Source organism: Scaptodrosophila lebanonensis, unplaced genomic scaffold (genome assembly GCF_003285725.1).
Source record: "Scaptodrosophila lebanonensis strain 11010-0011.00,11010-0021.00 unplaced genomic scaffold, SlebRS2 tig00000147-arrow-arrow-pilon, whole genome shotgun sequence".
NCBI classification, from domain to species: Eukaryota; Metazoa; Arthropoda; class Insecta; order Diptera; family Drosophilidae; genus Scaptodrosophila; species Scaptodrosophila lebanonensis.
The window spans coordinates 1,297,321-1,319,024 of NW_022060591.1; the positions used below are offsets into that span (position 1 = coordinate 1,297,321).

At 42.2% G+C, this 21,704-nt stretch overlaps 1 protein-coding gene across 1 annotated transcript in view; it reads right to left on the reverse strand.

Moving 5' to 3' along the window:
* LOC115629422 overlaps nt 1-21,250 on the reverse strand; it is a 32,683-nt gene extending 11,433 nt beyond the window's left edge. The window contains exons 1-3 of the mRNA XM_030525878.1: nt 21,235-21,250; nt 21,039-21,139; nt 17,132-17,290 (exon numbers count right to left, since the gene is read on the reverse strand). Coding sequence (XP_030381738.1) covers nt 17,132-17,290; nt 21,039-21,139; nt 21,235-21,250 — 276 coding nt within the window. The remainder of the gene's footprint in view (nt 1-17,131; nt 17,291-21,038; nt 21,140-21,234) is intronic.
* Between the last annotated feature and the right edge of the window lie 454 nt (nt 21,251-21,704).

Consider the following 21,704-nt stretch of genomic DNA (forward strand, 5'->3'; position numbering starts at 1 on the left):
TAGGCATTATGAGAAACCCATACACTATTGACAAACTTCACTTGCATTCGCATCCCAAAATACAATGCGACAGAAATATGGCAACAGTGTATGAAATTATCATGCCCATGTAGCAGGTAAAATCTGAAAACGAAATTGAAGCTGCTGCTCGCAAAGAGCAAAAGACCAAATGCACATACAAAGAGCATAAGCGGCGTGAACCGACCGTCTCTGTTGACTGCCTCTCTGCGAATGAAATGAAATTCGCTCACAGAGAGCACGAATGCGACAGCTCCCAGTCGGCTCATAGCCGAAGTGCGATAGCTCCCATTCGGCAAATACCCGAACAGCTATGGGAGCTGTCGCTAACAATTTTGATGGGACGTTTTCGTTGTATGAAATGACGCATCTATATGTTGTATGGTTAGTGGTACAGGCTATAATAATAAAACAGTATTGCACATAACTGTAACAAAGTAAATATTTTTCAGAACGTGAGACGACACAAAAAAAAAAAAGGAACGCAAAATCCATGATGCATGATCCAGATATGATCTTTATTGACTACAGCAGTCCAGAGACCCCAACCGAGAAGCTGCAGACAGATTTGGGGCACGACGAAACCTCAACATTCAAAAATATTGCGAAGGAGGCGTATAAATCGTCTACAGAGGCGCATAAATCGTCCACAGAGGCGATTGTGGGGCTGCTGTTAGAAAAATTGGTTCAACAAAATTCCCTGTTTTAAAACTGTTACAAATAAATGTATAAAAAGGAACATAAGTGGAATTCTTTATTTCGCCACAGTGGCTTTTTTGGTTTTTGTTTTTTGTGCAAAGCCACTTAGTGTACCCTTATGTTTTTTGGTTGCCGCGTGAACACGCAGGTCGCAAAGCTTTGCAGTTAATCCGCACTTGCAGTAGCTGCAGTAAGCCCTTGTGAAATTCGTAATATCTTTGCGGAGCCACTCTTTACACTCGGCGCTCTGCAGCCACACCTCGCGAACATTTTGTTTGTACAATTTAGACATTTCTTAATTCAATGAAGACATATTTGCACACAAACAGTTGAGACTCGAGCATCAAGGTGATTTTGATCGAGTTTATTATCGAAAGTCGCTTATCGCTACTTATATTCATGATTTTCAGTGTTGACAAAGATAAAAGGACAAAATATATGGTGAGAAATAAAGTAAAGCTAGAAAAAGGCTAAATAATTTTTTTAAAAGCTAGAATTCCCGCAACCCGCAATTTTTGAATTTTTCCCGCACTGGCATTAAAAATAAAGCCAGATCTAGCGGGAAACAAGCTAAAATGGCAGCACTGGTCTGCAACTAAAATATAGTCGGCAACCTCTGGTCGTGAATAGGTCGCTCGCTGTGCACCTTTTTACACTTGTCATTATTTGAAAAGTTTAATATATGTTAATATTCCATTCATCGATATTAAATTTTTTCAGAATATTAATTTGGATAGCTGATCTGGCAATATGCGGTTGCGCTGTAAATACAACTTACCGCTGAAAGAAGTCATTCGGCTGGCATAGAACTCCGAAGTAGAAAAAGATATTTCTCGGCAATATGATGCGCATTCGGAAAAGTCGTTTTAAGTGAATTTGAAGTCTGCTCAAAGGGTAAAAGGGTATAATAGTTTTGTGCGAAAGTATGTAACAGGCAGAAGGAGGCGTGGCAGACCCCATAAAGTATATATATTCTTGATCAGGATGACAGGACGAGTCGATATAGCCATGTCCGTCTGTCTGTATGAACGCATGGATTTCAGAAAGTATAAGAGCTAGAATAACCAAACTTTGTATCCAGATTCTCCTAAGTCCGAGAAAGTACTAGTTTGATGTGGAATTTTTGGAATTTTGAACTCAAATTTGGTTTCATCATGATTGGTCAATTCTGAAGAAATTTGTATTTAATTTAATTAAATAATTTATTTAATCTTTTATCTTTCTTTAATCTTTTAAAATTAATTACACAATTTTTCTTTAATTTTTTCCTTTTTGGTGGGAGGTACAGGTTATTTAAGAGTTGAGCCTGCTCGACTTTAGCATTCCTTTCTAGTTTTAGCCTCAGTTAGTTTTGCTTGTTGAGGTGATTGTGCCGTTTCCAGATGTTTTTGTTTTTTTTCTAGTGGTACATCGGAAGGATCGTAAGAATCTATATTTTTGACTACAGAATTAGTTTTATTTTCATAATGGCGGAATCACACATGCACATGTTTATATGTATTACATGTGTGTACATGTATATGTGTGCACATATTCACAGATGTAAACAAGTAAAAAAGCTAAAGTCGGGTGTCCCGACTTTGAAATACTCTGTACATATATTTAGAATAATTATAGAAATTAAAAAAAGTAAGAGAATTAAAAAAAATTTTGGATCGATTTTTACATCTTTTGGTATTCGTACTTACGTAAAGGGTGTATAAATGCACATATACAAAGCAATTGCGTCTATGTGAGTGTGTGTATGTTTATGCTCGTATATTCGTGTCTGCGTAAGCATGTTCGCAGTCAACCAAAGCACCATCATCAACAGCAGCCGCGGGCAGCGCTTGAGCAACGCTGGGGCAGCAAATATATTTATGGCTATAACTTCTTCTTAAATCGGTCTATCATGATGAAACTTGGCATACGGGAGTTAGAGAAAATCGCGATTTGCGGGGGAGAGGGGGGAGGGAGGGAAATTACACATTTTCTGCGTATTCACAAAAGGCATCTTGGACTAAAATTTGGTGTCCCTAGGTCTTATAGTCTCCGAGATATAGGCGATTATACGAATGGAAAATCGGGAAAATCGTGGGGGGGGGGGGGAATTCAAAAATTAAAACAAACTTGCACAGCGTACACTCATAACGCATCTTTGTGCAAAGTTTGGTGTTTTTACGGACAGACTGACAAACGGACAGACAGATAGACAGACAGGGCTGGATCGACTCGTCTCGTCATGCTGATCAAAAATACATATACTTTGTGGGGTCTGCCACGCCTCCTTCTGCCTGTTACATTTTCAGCTTCCCCAAACCTAATACACTCTTGTACATTTTATGTACAGAGTATTCATACGTACTTATGTATCTACCCTACATTTAACATAGGAACATGTTAGTTCCCGTTACTTTTAGCAATGTACAATCTGCATAAATTCGGTTGTATACATTTTTTTTGTTAAAATCGTAATTTTTTTTCGTAATAACTTCCGTAATTCTCGGAATTTTAAAATCAATTTTGGTAGGTACATCCAGTTAGTACTAATGTGTCCGTGTGCCAAATTTCATGATAGGTCAATTCTGAAGAAAGTTATAGCCATAAGTAAATTCGCTGCTCATGCGCTGCCTGCAGCTCTGTCGGCAGCGCTGCCCGCAGCTGTTGTTGTTGTTGCTGCTTTTGTTCAACTTTGTGCTGCATACATACACGCATATAAACACGCATAGGTACGTGATGTAAATGTATGCTGTTTAAACTGAACATAAACATGTATTCTAATTTAATTTAATTAATTATTTTCATTAATTAATTCATTCATTTTTTTTTTAATAATTTAATTTTTTTAAATTTTTTTTTTTTTAATTTTTCTTTTTGTGGAGAGTACAGGCTATTTTACTGTCGGGCTTGCTCGACTGTAGGGTTCTATCTTGTTTATATATGTGCATACGCGGTTTCATTCTTTAAAATCTTTGTGTATTTCTCGGGACTTCTCTGCTTTACAATATCCGTAAAATCGATGTTTTTATAAAAATCGATCGGAACATCGAATCTAAAAACATCGAGTTAAAATAGAAAATCGCTAACGTAAAAATCGATACATCGATGTATCGATGCATATTTACATCACTACTTTCGTACATACAAATGGACGGACGGACATACGGACATGGCTATATCGACTCGTCTTGTCATACTGATCAATAATATAGACCTAATTCTGTTTTTACACGGTTTTGATGTAACACGGTTAAGATGCGATTGCCGTTATTCTAAACATGTAAATGAAGCATTGAAAAAGCAAGAAGTTCGCCAAACAAGCAGATCACCAACACGTCAGGCAGTTAGTACCGTACAGCGCCCTCTTGCGCCAACTACTGGAAACATTTTTGACTACCCAACAGAGCGCGACACCGATCGCAACGAAACACTAAATAAATTGATAGAAGAGCTACAAACGATGGAGCATAAACACTATGAAATGCGCAATGGTGTGATTTATAGAAAGAGAAGTGACAAATCGATAGTATTTTGTGTGCCTAAGGATATAGAAGATCATTTACTATATAAGTACAACGATGAGATGACGCATATAGGAATAGAAAAAATGACAAATGTAATTTCCAAAAGTTACTGGTTTCCCAACATTAGGTCTAAAGCGAATGTACAATAGAAGTTTTAATTGATCTGAAAGACTACTTTAGGGCCTATAGTCGACCAAAGAGTGTTATATTGATCGTGGCAAAAATAGTCGAGTGTCCTAACAGGAAAGACTTTTCTAAAAGCAACAATAGTTTTAATGAAAACAAATTCATTCAATGAAATTTTTCAAATTGATTGAGCTAATGATTGTAATTAATTGTAAAATAATGTTAAATATTGTAAATACTGTATGCAGTATATCTAAAGAAAAAAAAGAAGGAATTCAAAAGATCGGGAGATCTTCACCGGTCAGGATGGCCGAGATGTAGTAGTATAAGTATGAGCATATAGTATATACATACAAGTAGTATATAGTATAGAGTATATGATATGTATTAAACAGATTGGCAAATGGAGCGGTCGTGTGTTTTACTTGTGGTGCAAACCACACCATACCTTTGGGTACAGGCTATAAAAATAAAACAGTATTGCACACAGCTGTAACAAAGTAAATATTTTTCAGAACGTGAAACGACACGAAAAAAAAAGGAACGCAAAATCCATGATGCATGATCCAGATATGATCTTTATTGACTACAGCAGTCCAGAGACCCCAACCGAGAAGCTGCAGACAGATTTGGGGCACGACGAAACCTCAACATTCAAAAATATTGCGAAGGAGGCGTATAAATCGTCTACAGAGGCGCATAAATCGTCCACAGAGGCGATTGTGGGGCTGCTGTTAGAAAAATTGGTTCAACAAAATTCCCTGTTTTAAAACTGTTACAAATAAATGTATAAAAAGGAACATAAGTGGAATTCTTTATTTCGCCACAGTGGCTTTTTTGGTTTTTGTTTTTTGTGCAAAGCCACTTAGTGTACCCTTATGTTTTTTGGTTGCCGCGTGAACACGCAGGTCGCAAAGCTTTGCAGTTAATCCGCACTTGCAGTAGCTGCAGTAAGCCCTTGTGAAATTCGTAATATCTTTGCGGAGCCACTCTTTACACTCGGCGCTCTGCAGCCACACCTCGCGAACATTTTGTTTGTACAATTTAGACATTTCTTAATTCAATGAAGACATATTTGCACACAAACAGTTGAGATTCGAGCATCAAGGTGATTTTGATCGAGTTTATTATCGAAAGTCGCTTATCGCTACTTATATTCATGATTTTCAGTGTTGACAAAGATAAAGGGACAAAATATATGGTGAGAAATAAAGTAAAGCTAGAAAAAGGCTAAATAATTTTTTTAAAAGCTATTTTTGAATTTTTCCCGCACTGGCATTAAAAATAAAGCCAGATCTAGCGGGAAACAAGCTAAAATGGCAGCACTGGTCTGCAACTAAAATATAGTCGGCAACCTCTGGTCGTGAATAGGTCGCTCGCTGCATAGTGTGCACCTTTTTACACTTGTCATTATTTGAAAAGTTTAATATATGTTAATATTCCATTCATCGATATTAAATTTTTTCAGAATATTAATCATTCTTGTAGCACTAGGAATAAATAAATAAATAAATATGGATAGCTGATCTGGCAATATGTGGTTGCGCTGTAAATACAACTTACCGCTGAAAGAAGTCATTCGGTTGGCATAGAACTCCGAAGTACAAAAAGATATTTCTCGGCAATATGATGCGCATTCGGAAAAGTCGTTTTAAGTGAATTTGAAGTCTGCTCAAAGGGTAAAAGGGTATAATAGTTTTGTGCGAAAGTATGTAACAGGCAGAAGGAGGCGTGGCAGACCCCATAAAGTATATATATTCTTGATCAGGATGACAGGACGAGTCGATATAGCCATGTCCGTCTGTCTGTATGAACGCATGGATTTCAGAAAGTATAAGAGCTAGAATAACCAAACTTTGTATCCAGATTCTCCTAAGTCCGAGAAAGTACTAGTTTGATGTGGAATTTTTGGAATTTTGAACTCAAATTTGGTTTCATCATGATTGGTCAATTCTGAAGAAATTTGTATTTAATTTAATTAATATATTTATGGCTATAACTTCTTGTTAAATCGGTGTATCATGATGAAACTTGGCATACGGGAGTTAGAGAAAATCGCGATTTGCGGGGGAGAGAGGGAAGGGAGGGAAATTACACATTTTCTGCGTATTCACAAAAGGCATCTTGGACTAAAATTTGGTGTCCCTAGGTCTTATAGTCTCCGAGATATAGGCGATTATACGAATGGACAATCGCGAAAATCGTGGGGGGGGGGGGGGGGGTAATTCAAAAAATTAAAACAAACTTGCACAGCGTACACTCATAACGCATCTTTGTGCAAAGTTTGGTGTCTCTACGGACAGACTGACAAACGGACAGACAGGGCTAGATCGACTCGTCTCGTCATGCTGATCAAGAATATATATACTTTGGGGGGTCTGCCACGCCTCCTTCTGCCTGTTACATTTTCAGCTCCCGCAAACCTAATATACTCTTGTACATTTTATGTACAGAGTATTAATACGTACTTATTTATCTACATACATTTAACATAGGAACATGCTAGTTCCCGTTACTTTTAGCAATGTACAATCTGCATAAATTCGGTTGTATACATTTTCTTTTTGTTAAAATCGTAATTTTCGATAAAAATGGGAATTACAACTTACTAGCACTTTTTTATATATGTGCATACGCGATTTCACTCTTTAAAATCTTTGTGTATTTCCCGGGACTTCTCTGCTTTACAATATCCGTAAAATCGATGTTTTTATAAAAATCGATCGGAACATCGAATCTAAAAACATCGAGTTAAAATAGAAAATCGCTAACGTAAAAATTGATACATCGATGTATCGATGCATATTTTTAGATCACTACTTTCGTTCATACAAATGGACGGACGGACATACGGATATGGCGACTCGTCTTGTCATACTGATCAATAATATAGACCTAATTCTGTTTTTACACGATTTTGATGTAACACGGTTAAGATTCGATTGCCGTTATTCTAAACATGTACGATGTAGTAGACGGGATTGCCGGGGCCCAGGTTTTCGGCCTACAGGGTGCGGAGGAGGAAAAGGAGAATGAGCAGCCCTTCAGTACTAGTTAGAAATAAGTAAAGAATGCTAAAGTCGAGCAAGCTCAACTCTTAAACACCCTGTACCTCCCACCGAAAAGGAAAAAAAAAAAAAAATTTAAAAATATTATAATAATTAAATTATGTAATTAAATTAAATACATGTTCATGAACAGTTTAAACAGCATACATTTACATCAGAATCGTGTCTCGGCGTGTTTATATGCGTGTGTGTATGCAGCACAAAGTTGAACACAAGCAGCAACAACAAAAACAGCTGCAGCTGCCGGCAGCGCTACAAGCAGAGCATGGGTAGCGATTTTAGCTATGGCTATAACTTTCTTCAGAATTGACCTATTATGATAAATCTTGGCATACAGACACATAATCACTAACGGGATGTAGCTACCTAATTTTCGAAATTCCAAGAACTACGGGAGTTATGAAAAAACACGAATTGCGGGGAAGTGGGGGGTGTATCAGAATATAAAAATAAACTTGACCTGCCTAGGGCTTATGGGAATCTGGATACCGAGTTTGGTTATTCTAGCTCTTGGTCCTTCTGAGATCCTTGCGCTCATACATACGGACGGACATGACTATATCGACTAGTCTTGTCACCCTGATCAAGAATATATATACTTTGTGGGGTCTGCTACGCCTCCTTCTGTGTGTTACATAGATTCGCACAAGACTAGTATAGCCTTTTACCCTTTGTAGTAGTATAAGTATGAGTATATACGTAAGCATATGTGATATCGAATGATCGAATGATATGTAAGATCGAATGATTGTGAATACCAAAGGACAGTATTAAACAGATTGGCAAACGGAGCGGACGTGTGTTTTACTTGTGGTGCAAACCCCACAACAAATTCAGAAGTGGGATAATACTCAACAAAGCCTACAATTTTTCAGTCCAATGTGTGTGAATTTGCTTAATGCATATAAAAGTACATTTTAAACGACAAGAGTGACATATTAAATGGGGACTACAGCGCAAAGCAATTGCGTCCAGTCGTTTAAGTTCGTCCAAAAGCGGTGCCTTTAAATGATATCCAATGCACAACTAAGGAATGCCGCCGAATCGTCACCAACAGTAAACGATTCGCGCGAAAACCCAAACGAGTGCGAAAGAGATAACGATGATGCCGCTGACGTTGGTGTGTATGTGTCACAGAAGGTACAGTTCGAGAGCAACAAAAACAATAATGATCACGAAAATTCTACGACAGACGCCAACGGCCAAGCTGACAACATAACAACCGTTGCAGCTCTGTACAAAAAGATTGACCTTCTAGGAAAAGAAAATGAAGCATTGAAAAAGCAAGCAGTTCGCCAAACAAGCAGATCACCAACACGTCAGGCAGTTTGTGGCAACGCCAAAATAAGGTTGTTGGCTATCGAGATCGATATCAACAAGAACGATATCTAGGATTACCGCGGAGCGAACGAACGGCAGCATCAACGTAATTATAATAAGTTAAATATTCGTTGTATATTAAATAAATGAATTGGTAATGCTAATTGCCAAAGTGGTGACCCCGACGCTCTCGCTTGGCAACATACACGGCAGACCGCCAAAAAAGTGACGCCACAAATGCAGCGATATAATTTACGCAGCGGGCAACAACATCGTCGACGAAGATCATTTTTTTGAAACCAAGGAAAACATTATGGCATCTGAGGATCTTAAAATTCAATTGGATGCCATGGAGAACAACATGCAGCAAATTAGTGCTGCCGTAACGCAACAGGCAGCTTCATATTCAAATCCACAGCGTGTGCACGTACCAAAGTTTAACAAGTCGAATCAAGAGCTTTGGTTCGGGCAACTGGAGCGCTCATTCAGGCTCAGCAACGTTACAGCCGACGCCGATAAGTTTGATTTGATAGCAGTCCACTCGAGGACCTGATTTCAGCACGTCCGGAAGTGGATCGTTACACTGCACTCAAGGACCGCCTAATCACCCAATTTGCAAAATCTGCGGAAAGCAAGCTGAAGCGCAGGGAGTGAACCCATCATACGCGCGCTTTTCATGTGTCAGATGCCTCAATCGATACGGCCACTTTTATCGGTTTGGAAGGAAGACGATTTGAGCAGCCTCGCCAAGGTGGCCGACAAAATGTTAGAAGCAGCAAACACCAACGTCATAGGTGAGAGCCTTAAAAACTCACGGTCCAACTCTCGCTCACGCTCCCCCAAAATGCAACAGCTTCAATGACCGGCGACTCCGACTTTTGTTGGTTCCAAAAAGAGTTTGGCAAGGCCGCGCGCAAATGCCGTCCTGGTTGCTCGTATGCGAATTCGTCAAACTAAAACAGCTGCCGGCATCGCTGGTTGGCGGCAGCTGTATGACAACCAGCAACACGACCGGCTCATAATTGCACGGCACAACCCATAGTCTCCCGATTGAGCCCCGCTTACACATTTTTGATCGAAATTCAAAAACACACTTCCTTGTCGACTCTGGTTCTATGGTTTCCGTTTTACCACGTACATCAGTAAACTTTAAAACAATTCACAATAACCTCGATCTATTTGCAGCAAATCAGTCTACGATTCACACCTATAGCAAGCACGTTCTGGTCCTCGACTTAGGTCTGCGTCGCTCATTTAGGTGGCCATTCATAATCGCCGACGTACAATCACCGATTATTGGAGCTGATTTTCTCTCCAACTACAACCTGCTTATTGACCTTAAAGCGAAGAAGTTAATCGATACGACTACGCCATAGCACCAGCAGTACACTGGCACGCCGAGCCAGTAGTCGCGTCGGCAGTAGAAGCAGCAGTGGCCCAGGCGAACGAAACATACCGCCAATCGCAAAAAGAGGGCATCAACAAGGTTTTGCAGGAAGAAATCCGAATGGGGTTTCAAAACTTGATGGGCGCGCTGAAAGAAGTATTGCAACCGCGAGCGAATAGCGGCGATTCAGCTGCAAATGGAGCATGGCCACCGCCAGTCAGCCAGAATCGTGGTGCGGTTCCAAAACGGCCGCATCAATACCAGGTTGAACCTCTAACACCAGCAAGAGGAGCTTCGCGTCCGGTAGCAAGGCCAGCGGCAGCTAATTCCTCCAGTGGAGCTGGCAATAGCAGCAACACAGCTCGAAATTGGCAAAATCAAACGGCTCAGTCGGCCCGTCGAAGAGGCAACGGGCATAACGATTGGAGTGGTCAGCTGGACCCACCTCCTCCTTATGTAGCGGCGAATGGCAGATCCGGATGGTGCCGCGTTGAAAAGTTGGACATCGTTTTCAGCGGCGACAAGGAGAAAATGGCGGTAGAAGACTTCGTTTTCCAGGTAGAGTTCCTTCAGAGGCAGTGTCGCTGCGCGTGGTCCGAAGTCTTGAACAGTTTCCATCTGCTAGTGACTAGGCACGTTCGCGAGTGGTACTGGCAGTACGTCAGGGACCACCGGGCAGACAGCTGGCCAGAACTAAAGCGAAGCATGCTGGCCCGTTTTAAAGGCGCCGCCGATGAATTCGAGCGCATGCGTCAATCGCGCGAAAGACGGCAGAAGGCAAGCGAAAGCGTTGAGGAGTACTTCCATGCCATGAGGAAGCTGGCATCACGCCTCCAAACAGCTCCATGGAAAACAGAGTTATCTCGGTATGTGTATGCGATGCGCGTGTACACGGTAGACCACTTACGAGACGAATGCGTAGAGGTGGAAGCTATGGTCCAGCGCCGAGAAGGCCGAAGAACCATCCACCGGCAGTGGAGGAGTTGGTCGACGACACTAACGGCGAGGAGTCGGCGGATTTCGGTATCATCGAGGAGGCGCGTTTGGCAAGGCGTCCGCAACAGGCGTTAGTTTGCTGGAACTGCAGACAAGCCGGCCATAGTTTCCGCGACTGCATGTCACCGGAAAGGCGCGTTTTCTGTTATAGGTGTGGCTGGCCCGACACCAACATGCCCCGATTGGACGGGAAACGGCCGTCGGAGTGCGGAGCAAGTTGGCGAATCGCTCTCGACACAGGTGCCCACCAGGATGGCACCTGTGTCGAAAAATCTCCAATATAGTAATAAGTTAAAATGCGTGCGCTTACCAGTAAAGTATCGAGAGGATACCAAAGAGGTGGAGTTTTATGTATGCCCATCGGTCGGGCAGAACGCGTATTTCGGCATCGACTTTTGGCGGCTGTTTAATTTGGCTCCACTATTAATTGCTCCGGAAAAGCCTGCCGTTGAAAGACTTGTCCTCGATGAATTGCTAGCTGATAGAGTGGAGCATTATGTGGACCACGATGAAGTAAAGCCGGATCCAGATATGTGGGAATTAAATGAACAACAAAAGCTGAAATTGGAACAAGTAAAAAAAGAATTTTTAACTTTCGAAGAAGCGGGATTAGGCAAGACTACTTTGGAGACTCACCGTATTGAATTGGTAAGCGGAGCAGAGCCAGTGAAAGACAGGCACTACCCTCTATCACCCGCTATGCAAACGATTGTGTGGGATGAGCATGCTTGCGCTTGGCGTCATCGAGGTAAGCGATAGTCCGTGGAGTAACCGCACCACCATAGTGCGACGGCCGGGCAAGAACCTCTTTTGCCTCGATGCCCGCAAGTTAAACAAACTAACTGTAAAAGATGCCTATCCGCTGCCATGCGTGGAGGGAATCCTACCTGAAATTTGCGTTTTGGCAGGTGGAGTTGGAGGAGCCCAGTAGAAGGTGCACTGCGTTTACGGTACCAGGGCGACCGTTGTACCAATTCCGCATGATGCCTTTCGGATTGTGTAACGCCGCTCAAAGGTTGTGCCGGCTGATGGACAAGGTCATACCAAATGAGCTGAGATCCAACGTGAAAGTGTATCTGGACGATTTTGTAGTCTTCGTGGCTGATTTTGATACACACTTGGAGTACCTGCAGAGAGTCGCTGAATGCCTCAAGAAGGCAAATCTGACGATAGGGTTACAAAAGTCAAAGTTTTGCTTTAAAACATTGAAATACCTGGCGGCGGCGTACTTCGAACAGATCCGGAACGGGTGGGGGCGATACAGCGCATACAGGTACCAAGGTCCATAAAGGAGGTTCGAGCTTTCCTAGGAATCGCCGGGGGGTACAGGCGATTTATAAAAGATTTTGCCACCTCAGCGGCTCCGCTCACTGAGGCTTTGAAAAAGTACTGGTGCACGCGGGTTTTTCACGTCAATTTTTTGTACAATGTGACGTATCCCATATTGGCGTCGGAGCCGTATTATTCCAGGTGGATTTGCAAGGAAACGAGAGGCCCATTGCGTTCTTTTCGGCGAAGATGAACAAGCCCCAGGTGAATTACTCGGTGACCGAGAAGGAGTGCTTGGCGGCGGTATTGGCGATACAGAAATTTAGAAATGATGCCATTCACGGTTATTACTGATCACGCCAGTCTGAAGTGGCTGATGTCGATGAAGGATTTGTCCGGACGATTGGCACGTTGGTCGTTGCTGCTCCAAGGCTTCGATTTTGAAATCACGCACCGGAAAGGCTCCGATAACGTCGTGGCGGATATGCTGTCCAGAAGCACCGAAGCGGAAGCGTTAGAGGAATTAGATCTCTCCCCAGGAGACCTGATGGGTATAGAAACCACAGAATTTGAGTCAGAAGAGTACCGAGAACTGATTAGCGAAATTCTGAATGAAAACGGAAAATTACCTGACTTGAAAACTGAGAACGGAGTGATCTAAAAGAAGATATCACTCAATCAGCTAGAAGATCAGCTCGAAGGCAGTGCGTGGAAACTATGCGTCCCGCGCGCACTGACCGGCATGCTTATAGTAAAGGCCCATAGCAAAGCGTCAACGCATGGAGGAGTATTGAAGACGTTGTCCTGGCTACGGCGGCAGTTTTATTGGCCAGAAATGGCCAAAGACGTTGCTGAGGTGGTCCAAAAATGCGGGGTCTGCAAGGAGACGAAAGCCACCAATCACGGGATGCAGGTGGGAATCGGTGCCGAAGTCGTCACGGAGAGGCCGTTCCAGAAGTTATATATAGACTTCCTGGGCAAATATCCGCGATCAAGGAAGGGGCACGCATTTATCTTCATAGTGGTAGACCACTTCACCAAATTCACGTTTCTCAAGGCCATGCGAGAGGCAACTGCACGGAGCGTCGTCGACTTCTTGGTGAACGAAGTGTTCCATACGTTCGGCGTACCAGAAGTCATACACTCCGACAATGGTAAGCAGTTCACATCCAAGCAGTTTGCGGACATGATGGAGGGCTACAGCATAAAGCATTTGAGAACGCCGGTGTATTCGCCGCAAAGCAACGCGTCTGAAAGGGTGAACAGTACGGTACTGGCCACGATACGCGCGTATTTGGAGCAGGATCACCGCGAGTGGGATCTCCACCTTCCGGAAATTGAGGTGGCCATCAGAAACAGCGTGCATTCTGCGACTGGAGTAACGCCATTCTTCGCACTGTTCGGCCGACACATGATGTCGCACGGTTCACAATACAAGTTATCGAGGAAACTGAGGTCTTTGGACGAGCACGAATTCACAGCGTTGGGTGCAGCAAACAGGCAATGTCTTGTGCAACGAAAAGTCCAGGTCTATGGACGAGCACGAATTCACAGCGTTGGGTGCAGCAAACAGGCAATGTCTTGTGCAACGAAAAGTCCAGGCACAATTACACGCGGTGTATGAGCGCAGTAGCCTTCGCTATAACTGGCGTGCGCGGTGTCTACGACTAGCGCCCGGGCAGGAGGTATACCGGCGGAACTTCGTGCTGAGCGACTTCAGCCGGGCGTTCAATGCGAACTTCGCGCGAAAATTCCCAAAAGCCCGCGTGAGGAAATCAATTGGCACCAACGCATATGAGCTGGAAAACTTACAGGGGAATCCGCTGGGAGTATTCCACGCGAAGGATATCCGAGTGTGACGCCTATTAGATAGTAATGCCGATGAGAATAGAGAGGAGGATGCAGCCAGAGCTACTTACCAGATGGCCAAGAGTGGGTGTGGCCTACGTTGGGCGCCGCGGAAGTGGTCACCCGAGGCAACGCTGGACTCGGAGCAGGGGACGCAATAACACCAGCCGTTTGATGCGCGCAAACATCGCTTCGTTGTGCGGGGGTCCGCTCACTCGGATGTTTGCGGTGGTGTTGCATCGGGCTGGTCACAAAAAAGCAAAGTGGCAGCGCTACGGGACGCGCCGAAATTTGAAGCCGGCACTGCAGCGCCATCTAGCGGTACCGAGCGGGGGCCGGGGTGCCAACTGCGGTTGCACAGGCGCAGAGTTGCGGTCCGATGGCAGGCAAAACGAGAAGAACCTGAAGCAATCCCAAGGGATTGGCGGCAGCAGCACCACCATCAGCATCAGCATAAGGGGCAACAGCAAAGCATCGCCAACGACAGCGCAAACAGTGGCTCCACCATCGGTAGTAGTGATAGCGTCACCGCAATATGCGGCACAACGCCACCACAGCCAGCCGCCACAGCCGCGCCAGCACCGTCAACGGCCGCATCGGTAACACCATCAGCATAAGCAACAATGGCTGCGACACCGCCACCCGCATCGCAACAGAAGCGCCATCAATAGCTGCATCGTAGCAGGAGCAACAGCACGCGCCGCTCCATTTAAGTTTCTGCAAAAGAAAAAAAAGAAAATAATGCAATAAAAATATATACATATATAATTAAACCGAAAGCGAGGCAGAAAGCGGCACCTAAACAGAGCTTGGCGCTCTATTTAATAAAAATTTTATACTTACATTTATAAAGAAAGCTTAGATGTCTAGAAAGTTGTACAGAGTTTGCCAATTGCAGTAGCGCGTTTCGTTTTTTTGAACTTAAATAAATACATACATATACGCAGTATTGGGTCATATATACAAGTAGGTATATTGCGCTCACGACCGTCGAGAGCTCTCCTTAAGGTTTTTGGGGTACTTTATCTTATTTATTCCCCGACTACTCGCCCATATTTACATTTATTATATACATATATATACGTACATATATTTACATTTTTATTCTTTATTTATTTACGCACAAAACTAACCGCATTGGCTGTTGGCAAGCCTTTTGGTTGTTTTTGCGTTGATTTATTTTCATTTTTATACTCTGTACATGAAATGTACAAGAGTACTGTCTGTCTGTTCTTCTGTCCGTCCGTATGAACACCTGGATCTCAGAGACTATAAGAGATACAGACACCAAATTTTAGTCCCAGATGCCTTATGAGAATACGCAGAAAATGTGTATTTTGGAATTTCCCTCCCTCCCCCGTCTCCCCCGCAAATCGCGATTTTCTCTATGAAGCAGAAGGAGATTATTTTGATAAAAATAAATTGATTTTGCCGAAGAAACCATTTGTTCTGTTTTTTTTTAAAGTCCTGTTTACTTTGGAACACCCCTTGTAAGTCAAAAATTGCATAATTGTGAAGTAATTTCATAAAATAAACCAGAATGAATTTGGAAATTAAAACAGTAGTTTGTTTCCTTTCCCAGAGCGGTCTGCAACAGTGCTGCCATAATTTTCTGAGCAAAAGTAGCTAGATTGTCAAAAAATTAAAGCTACTTGTAAAAAAAGCTAAATCCAAGGCAAATTAAGCTAAAAAAAAGCTGGTTTTAAAAACATTTTTTTCTTGATTAAATTTAAGGAAATATCTGTTTTAATGTTTTCATATTAATTCTATACATATTCTTATTTTATAGCTTATAATAAAACACAAGATTCTTGTAAAGTAAAAAAATTATAGAAGATTCACAATAAATTAAAATTGAAAATTGAAAATTCTATAATTCTATCTATAATTCTCTTCTATAACTCGATCAGTTCATCTAAGCTCACTGCCTCTTTGTCAGGGTAATAAATTCGGTTGCCTATTGCTCGCAAAAATTTTTTAGGCAATGAATACTCAAAACAGCATTTGTTTTTACGATTTAGTCCGTATCTTTAATTGAAAATAATCTAATATATTTATGACAATATTTTATTTTGTTTATAAAAAACCGTACCTTACGCTTAAAATGGAGTTAAGCGTATTTAAATTCATTCCATTCCTTAGTATTGATTTTACCAAGTTTACCTGGGAAATCAAACTAAATTTAGCTTTTCCAACGTCGTTTCTGAGGTCCTCACGAAAATGAGGAGCCAATACATTTTTAATAATGTATGTACATTTAGTGCGATGCAGCATAATTCTTGACGCGGTATCGCTGTCGCAAAATTTTGTTTTGCAAAGGGTGCCTAGATGGTCGATGGGAGCAATTGCAGTGTGCTTTGTTACAAAGAGGCAAAGTGCTACCTCTTGCTCAATCGTTTTTGTTGGCGTTTGCCCAAAACCAATTTTTTCTTTTTGTGCAAAGCCGCGTGGACACGCAGGTCGCAAAGCTTTGCAGTTAATCCACACTTGCAGTAGCTGCAGTAAGCCCTTGTGCAATCCGTAATATTTTTGGGGAGCCACTCTTTACACTCGGCGCTCTGCAGCCACACCTCGCGAACATTTTGTTTGTACAATTGTTGCATCGGGCTGGTCACAAAAAAGCAAAAGTGGCAGCGCTACGGGAGGCGCCGAAATTTGAAGCTGGCACTGCAGCGCCATCTAGCGGTACCGAGCGGGGGGCCGGGGTGCCAACTGCGTTTGCACAGGCGCAGAGTTGCGGTCCGATGGCAGGCACGGCCGCAACAAACGGATACATAAAGTAAAGGAAAAAAGAAGGCATAAGCGGCAACAGCAAAGCATCGCCAGTGACAGCGCAAACAGCGGCTCCACCATCGGTAGTAGCGATAGCGGCACCGCCATATGCGGCACAACGCCACCACAGCCAGCTGCCACAACCGCGCCAGCACCGTCAACGGCCGCATCGGTAACACCATCAGCAACAATGGCTGCGACACCGCCACCCGCATCGCAACAGAAGCGCCATCAATAGCTGCATCGTAGCAGGAGCAACAGCACGCGCCGCCCCATTTAAGTTTCTGCAAAAGAAAAAAAAGAAAATAATACAATAAAAATATATAAATATATAATTAAACCGAAAACGAGGCAGAAAGCGGCACGTAAACAGAGCTTGGCGCTCTATTTAATAAAAATTTTATTTATTTATTTATTAAATGTTCCTATGCGATGTGAAAACGACATACGAACAGTAAGAACAAGCTATAGCTCTGTGGCCTTAAGCTAATAAAAATAAAAATAATAAAAATATTATACTTACATTTATAAAGAAAGCTTAGATGTTTCAGTCTAGAAAGTTGTACAGAGTTTGCCAATTGCAGTAGCGCGTTTCGTTTTTTTTTGAACTTAAATAAATACATACATATACGCAGTTTTGGGTCATATATACAAGTAGGTATATTGCGCCCACGACCGTCGAGAGCTCTCCTTAAGGTTTTTGGGGTACTTTATCTTATTTATTCCCCGACTACTCGCCCATATTTACATTTATTATATACATATATATACGTACATATATTTAAATTTTTACTCTTTATTTATTTACGCACAAACTAACCGCATTGGCTGTTGGCAAGCCTTTTTGTTGTTTTTTGCGTTGATTTATTTTCATTTTTTTGCATTAATTCATATTTTGTTTCAAACCTGTTAAACTCATGTATAAACGCCTATTTATTAATGTTGCACTCAAACACATTAAAACATATGTATGTAACACGAATTGAATATTAATTTATAGATCTGGTTCACCTCAACTCGAGCATTAGCCACAAAAAAGTTCTCCACAATAGGATAGCGAGAGTCTTTGCAAATAACTGTGATTTCTCCAACCTGGTCACTCAATGGCAGCGTCCGCTTGATTACAAAAACGAACACTGTTACTATTTCAGGAGAGAGCAAGTATGTACCCAAGAGATGGTTGGACGAAGAAGCTGATCAACTTTTTCGACTAAGAAACGCAAGCAGGAAGAAATTCTACTTCTCCAAGAAGCTTGAGGATGCACAGCTTCTCATGATGGCGGAAACAAAATTACAAAACCACATTAAGAATTGCTGCAGAGCCAACTTCAGACAATATATAGATGAAATGTCAACAATCGCTTCAATGTGGCGTGGCACTAACCAGTTAAATCTCTATAAAAGAGTAAAAAGGACAGCGAACAGCTGGTCCAAGGCCGAGGAGTTCCTTCAATTAGTAAAGGACACGCCTATCACAACATACAGATCTCCCAGTACGGCGGATTTCCCAGTCCGAGATGGGCCCCAGCTCCTTTCAACTTCGATGAGTTTATCTCTGTGCTGAACGCAACAAATGCGGATTCGGCAAGGGGACTTGATGGCATCTCTTATAGGATGCTGCAGTCGTTACCGAACCCTAAAAGGATTCAACTCTTCAATTTGCTAAATGACATCTGGCTGGCTGGATTTGTTCCGGAATCCTGGAGACAAATCAAGCTAGTGCCGATACCCAAAAGGGGCTCCAGCTCTGACCTAGTATGCAACCATAGACCTATATGTCTGCTTAGTGCACTTCTGAAAACTGTAGGACTAATTAAAATAAAATTGGATGAACATATCACAAGCCGTGATCTGCTGCCGGAGAGATCCTACGCCTTCACAAAAGGCAGATCAACAGCTTTGTGCATAAATGATCTAATCAACCAGATCCAATATCTCAAATCTGAAGGATTCCAGGTGGTGGCAGCATGTCTGGACCTTAAAAAGGCTTTTGACTGTGTTGACGTTGAAATTCTCAGGGGCCAACTCAGTTCCATGGAGTTTGATCCTCACCACGTTGAGTGGATTGCGGATTTCCTCAGGAACAGAACTTTGTTTAAGGTTTCCAGCAAAGTGGAAGTAAACAAAGGAGTCTGTCAAGGCAGCTGCCTGAGTCCCACACTTCTTCCTGATTTGCTTCCACCGGAGTTTCGACACAGCCGTATTAACTCTAAAGGACAGAGTGGAAAAACTTGAGAGGGAATGTAGTGGGCTCAATTTGTCCTTTAACGCAGTCAAATCAAAAGTAATACATTTCAGCGCTCGCAGAAGTCAACCCATTCCTTCATTAAGGAAGTAGAACAAAAAGTAATACATTTCAGCGCTCGCAGAAGTCAACTCATTCCTTCATTAAGGAAGTAGAACAAATTAGCTACTTAGGCAGAACCATTTCTGCAAATAACTCGGCTGGCGCCCACATAGACCAGGCCATTTCAGATGTCAACAGATCCTGTGCCTTCCTTAAGCTTTTCAGTGGATGCCAATTTCGCGTCAGCCCTAATCAGGGAGTTCTATTGCACAAGGCTTTTATTTTTATTTATCAGACTGGAATACTCGTGCTCTTCTTTCAGCAACTTATACAAGTCTGCCCTAGCCAAGGTCCAAAGGCATACCAATATGCACCTCAGGAAGGCACTAGGACTAATAAAATGCACGCCCGTTCCTATTATATACCACTTAGCAGCTGAGATGCCTCCCGAATTTAGGTATAAATTTCTTACAGCCAAAGAGCTGGCCAAGGCGTTTGCCTTCAACCTGCCAATATGCGAAACGTTATCATGCGCCAGTACGGTAAACACCAGTTACGCGAGGATATATAGACAGTTTGCCACCATTTTTGACCACATTGAAGAAGTCAATCCGCTCCCTCTCAATTGCCTCAAAATTAAAGGAGACACCGATTCTCTGAAGGGCGCAGCGAGGAACAAAATCTCCATCGATCAATCAATCTGCATCTGATTTTCAACGAGAAAGCCTCAAGTTTGAGAAGCAGAGGGTTTAAGCTGTTCTTTACTAACGGTTCCGTCTCCGCGAGTCATTCCAGTTCGGCCTTCCTACACGAGGAGTCAGGGCATGTGGACAGCTTTTTCACTAATAAAATTCTGTCATCTCTCTTCAGAGCTGATTGCAATAGAGAAGGCGGTTGACCATGCCATCCTTCTGAGCATCCCCAGGGTGGCAATCTTAACAGACAGCCGTGGCAGCGTACAAACCCTAATAAAGCAATCTCCAAACAATTCCATAGCCAACAACATTAAAAGGAAAATTAACAATTGCTCCAGGGTTTTGGAACTGGAGATCCACTACATACCGGGACACGTGGGTATTCCTTAAAACAGCGCAGTGGACATGGCGGCAAAGGGAGCACCAACACACGGCACCTTCATGGTAATATAATGGAGTCTGAAAGACGCTGTGCGTACAATGTACAGATCAATACACAATGACTGGGAACAGGAGTACGCTAGTTTTGTTGCTGAGAAGGAACGAGGCTACTGTGCGCTGTTTCCGACTACTCTTAGTAAACCATGGTTTCAGGACAAGAACTGCAAGTTGAAAGCAAATAGTGTAAAATTAGTTAACAGACTGCTTAGCGGTTACTCTTTCGACAATGCCACACTCGCTAAAATGCATGTTATCGACGATAACTCATGTAACAGCTGCGGAGTTCCCGACAACGCATCACATAACACAAATCGTCAACGATTCCCATCACTAGCCAGATACAACAATGTACACACTTTCTTTAAGGAAGAACCCGTTCATGAATATAATTCACTAATAAACTTCATTAATGAAATAAAAGTCAAACTATAAGTTGATGCAACGCACCACAATTTCCAAGCGTGGCAATTTCCACTTCACCAATAAGTGGGCGGCCAAATAATTCCACAATACCCAAGGGCATCGTGGAAACTTAAAACAAAAAAAAACAAAAATTTATGGTCGCATTATGATGCAGTAAAGCAGCATAAATAAGGGCGGGAGACTCACCTTCGCTATGGAATAGTTCCAGCACGGCCCAATGTTAGGGTATCCATAACAAATGTTACCTTTGGATACAGGTAGCGTGGGTACGCCAGGGATATTTCCAACTGCATCCCATACAGTTCCGATACAGATACAGATCCGATACCACAATTCCTGTCCGCCAGCCGGTATGTAATTTCTTTTCACGTTGTCCGGATACGTGGTAGCTGTTGCATTACGTTTCTTTTATTTTATGTTAGTTATTTTTAGTTTGTTTACGTTTGAATTAATTAACTAAATTAATTTAATTAATTAACTAAATATTAACTAATTAAATATAAAATATTCCATGCATGCATACATACATTTACATTTACATCAGAATCGTGCCTTATGCGTGTTTGTGTACTTGTACATATGTATGTATGTGTGCATTGAGCCTGGTTATATAACTTTCTTTTCGACCATTCTATCATAATGAAACTTGGTATACGGATATATAATTACTAACATAATGTGACCATCAAATTTTAGTTCAAAATTCCAAGAATTACGGGAGTTATAGAAAATCGGTAATAGGGGGGGGAGTGGGGGGATGGATCAGAAAAAATGAACAAACTCGTCCTTTCTCGGTCTCAGGAGAATCTGTATACCAAGTTTGGTTATTCTAGCTCTTATACTTTCGGAGAT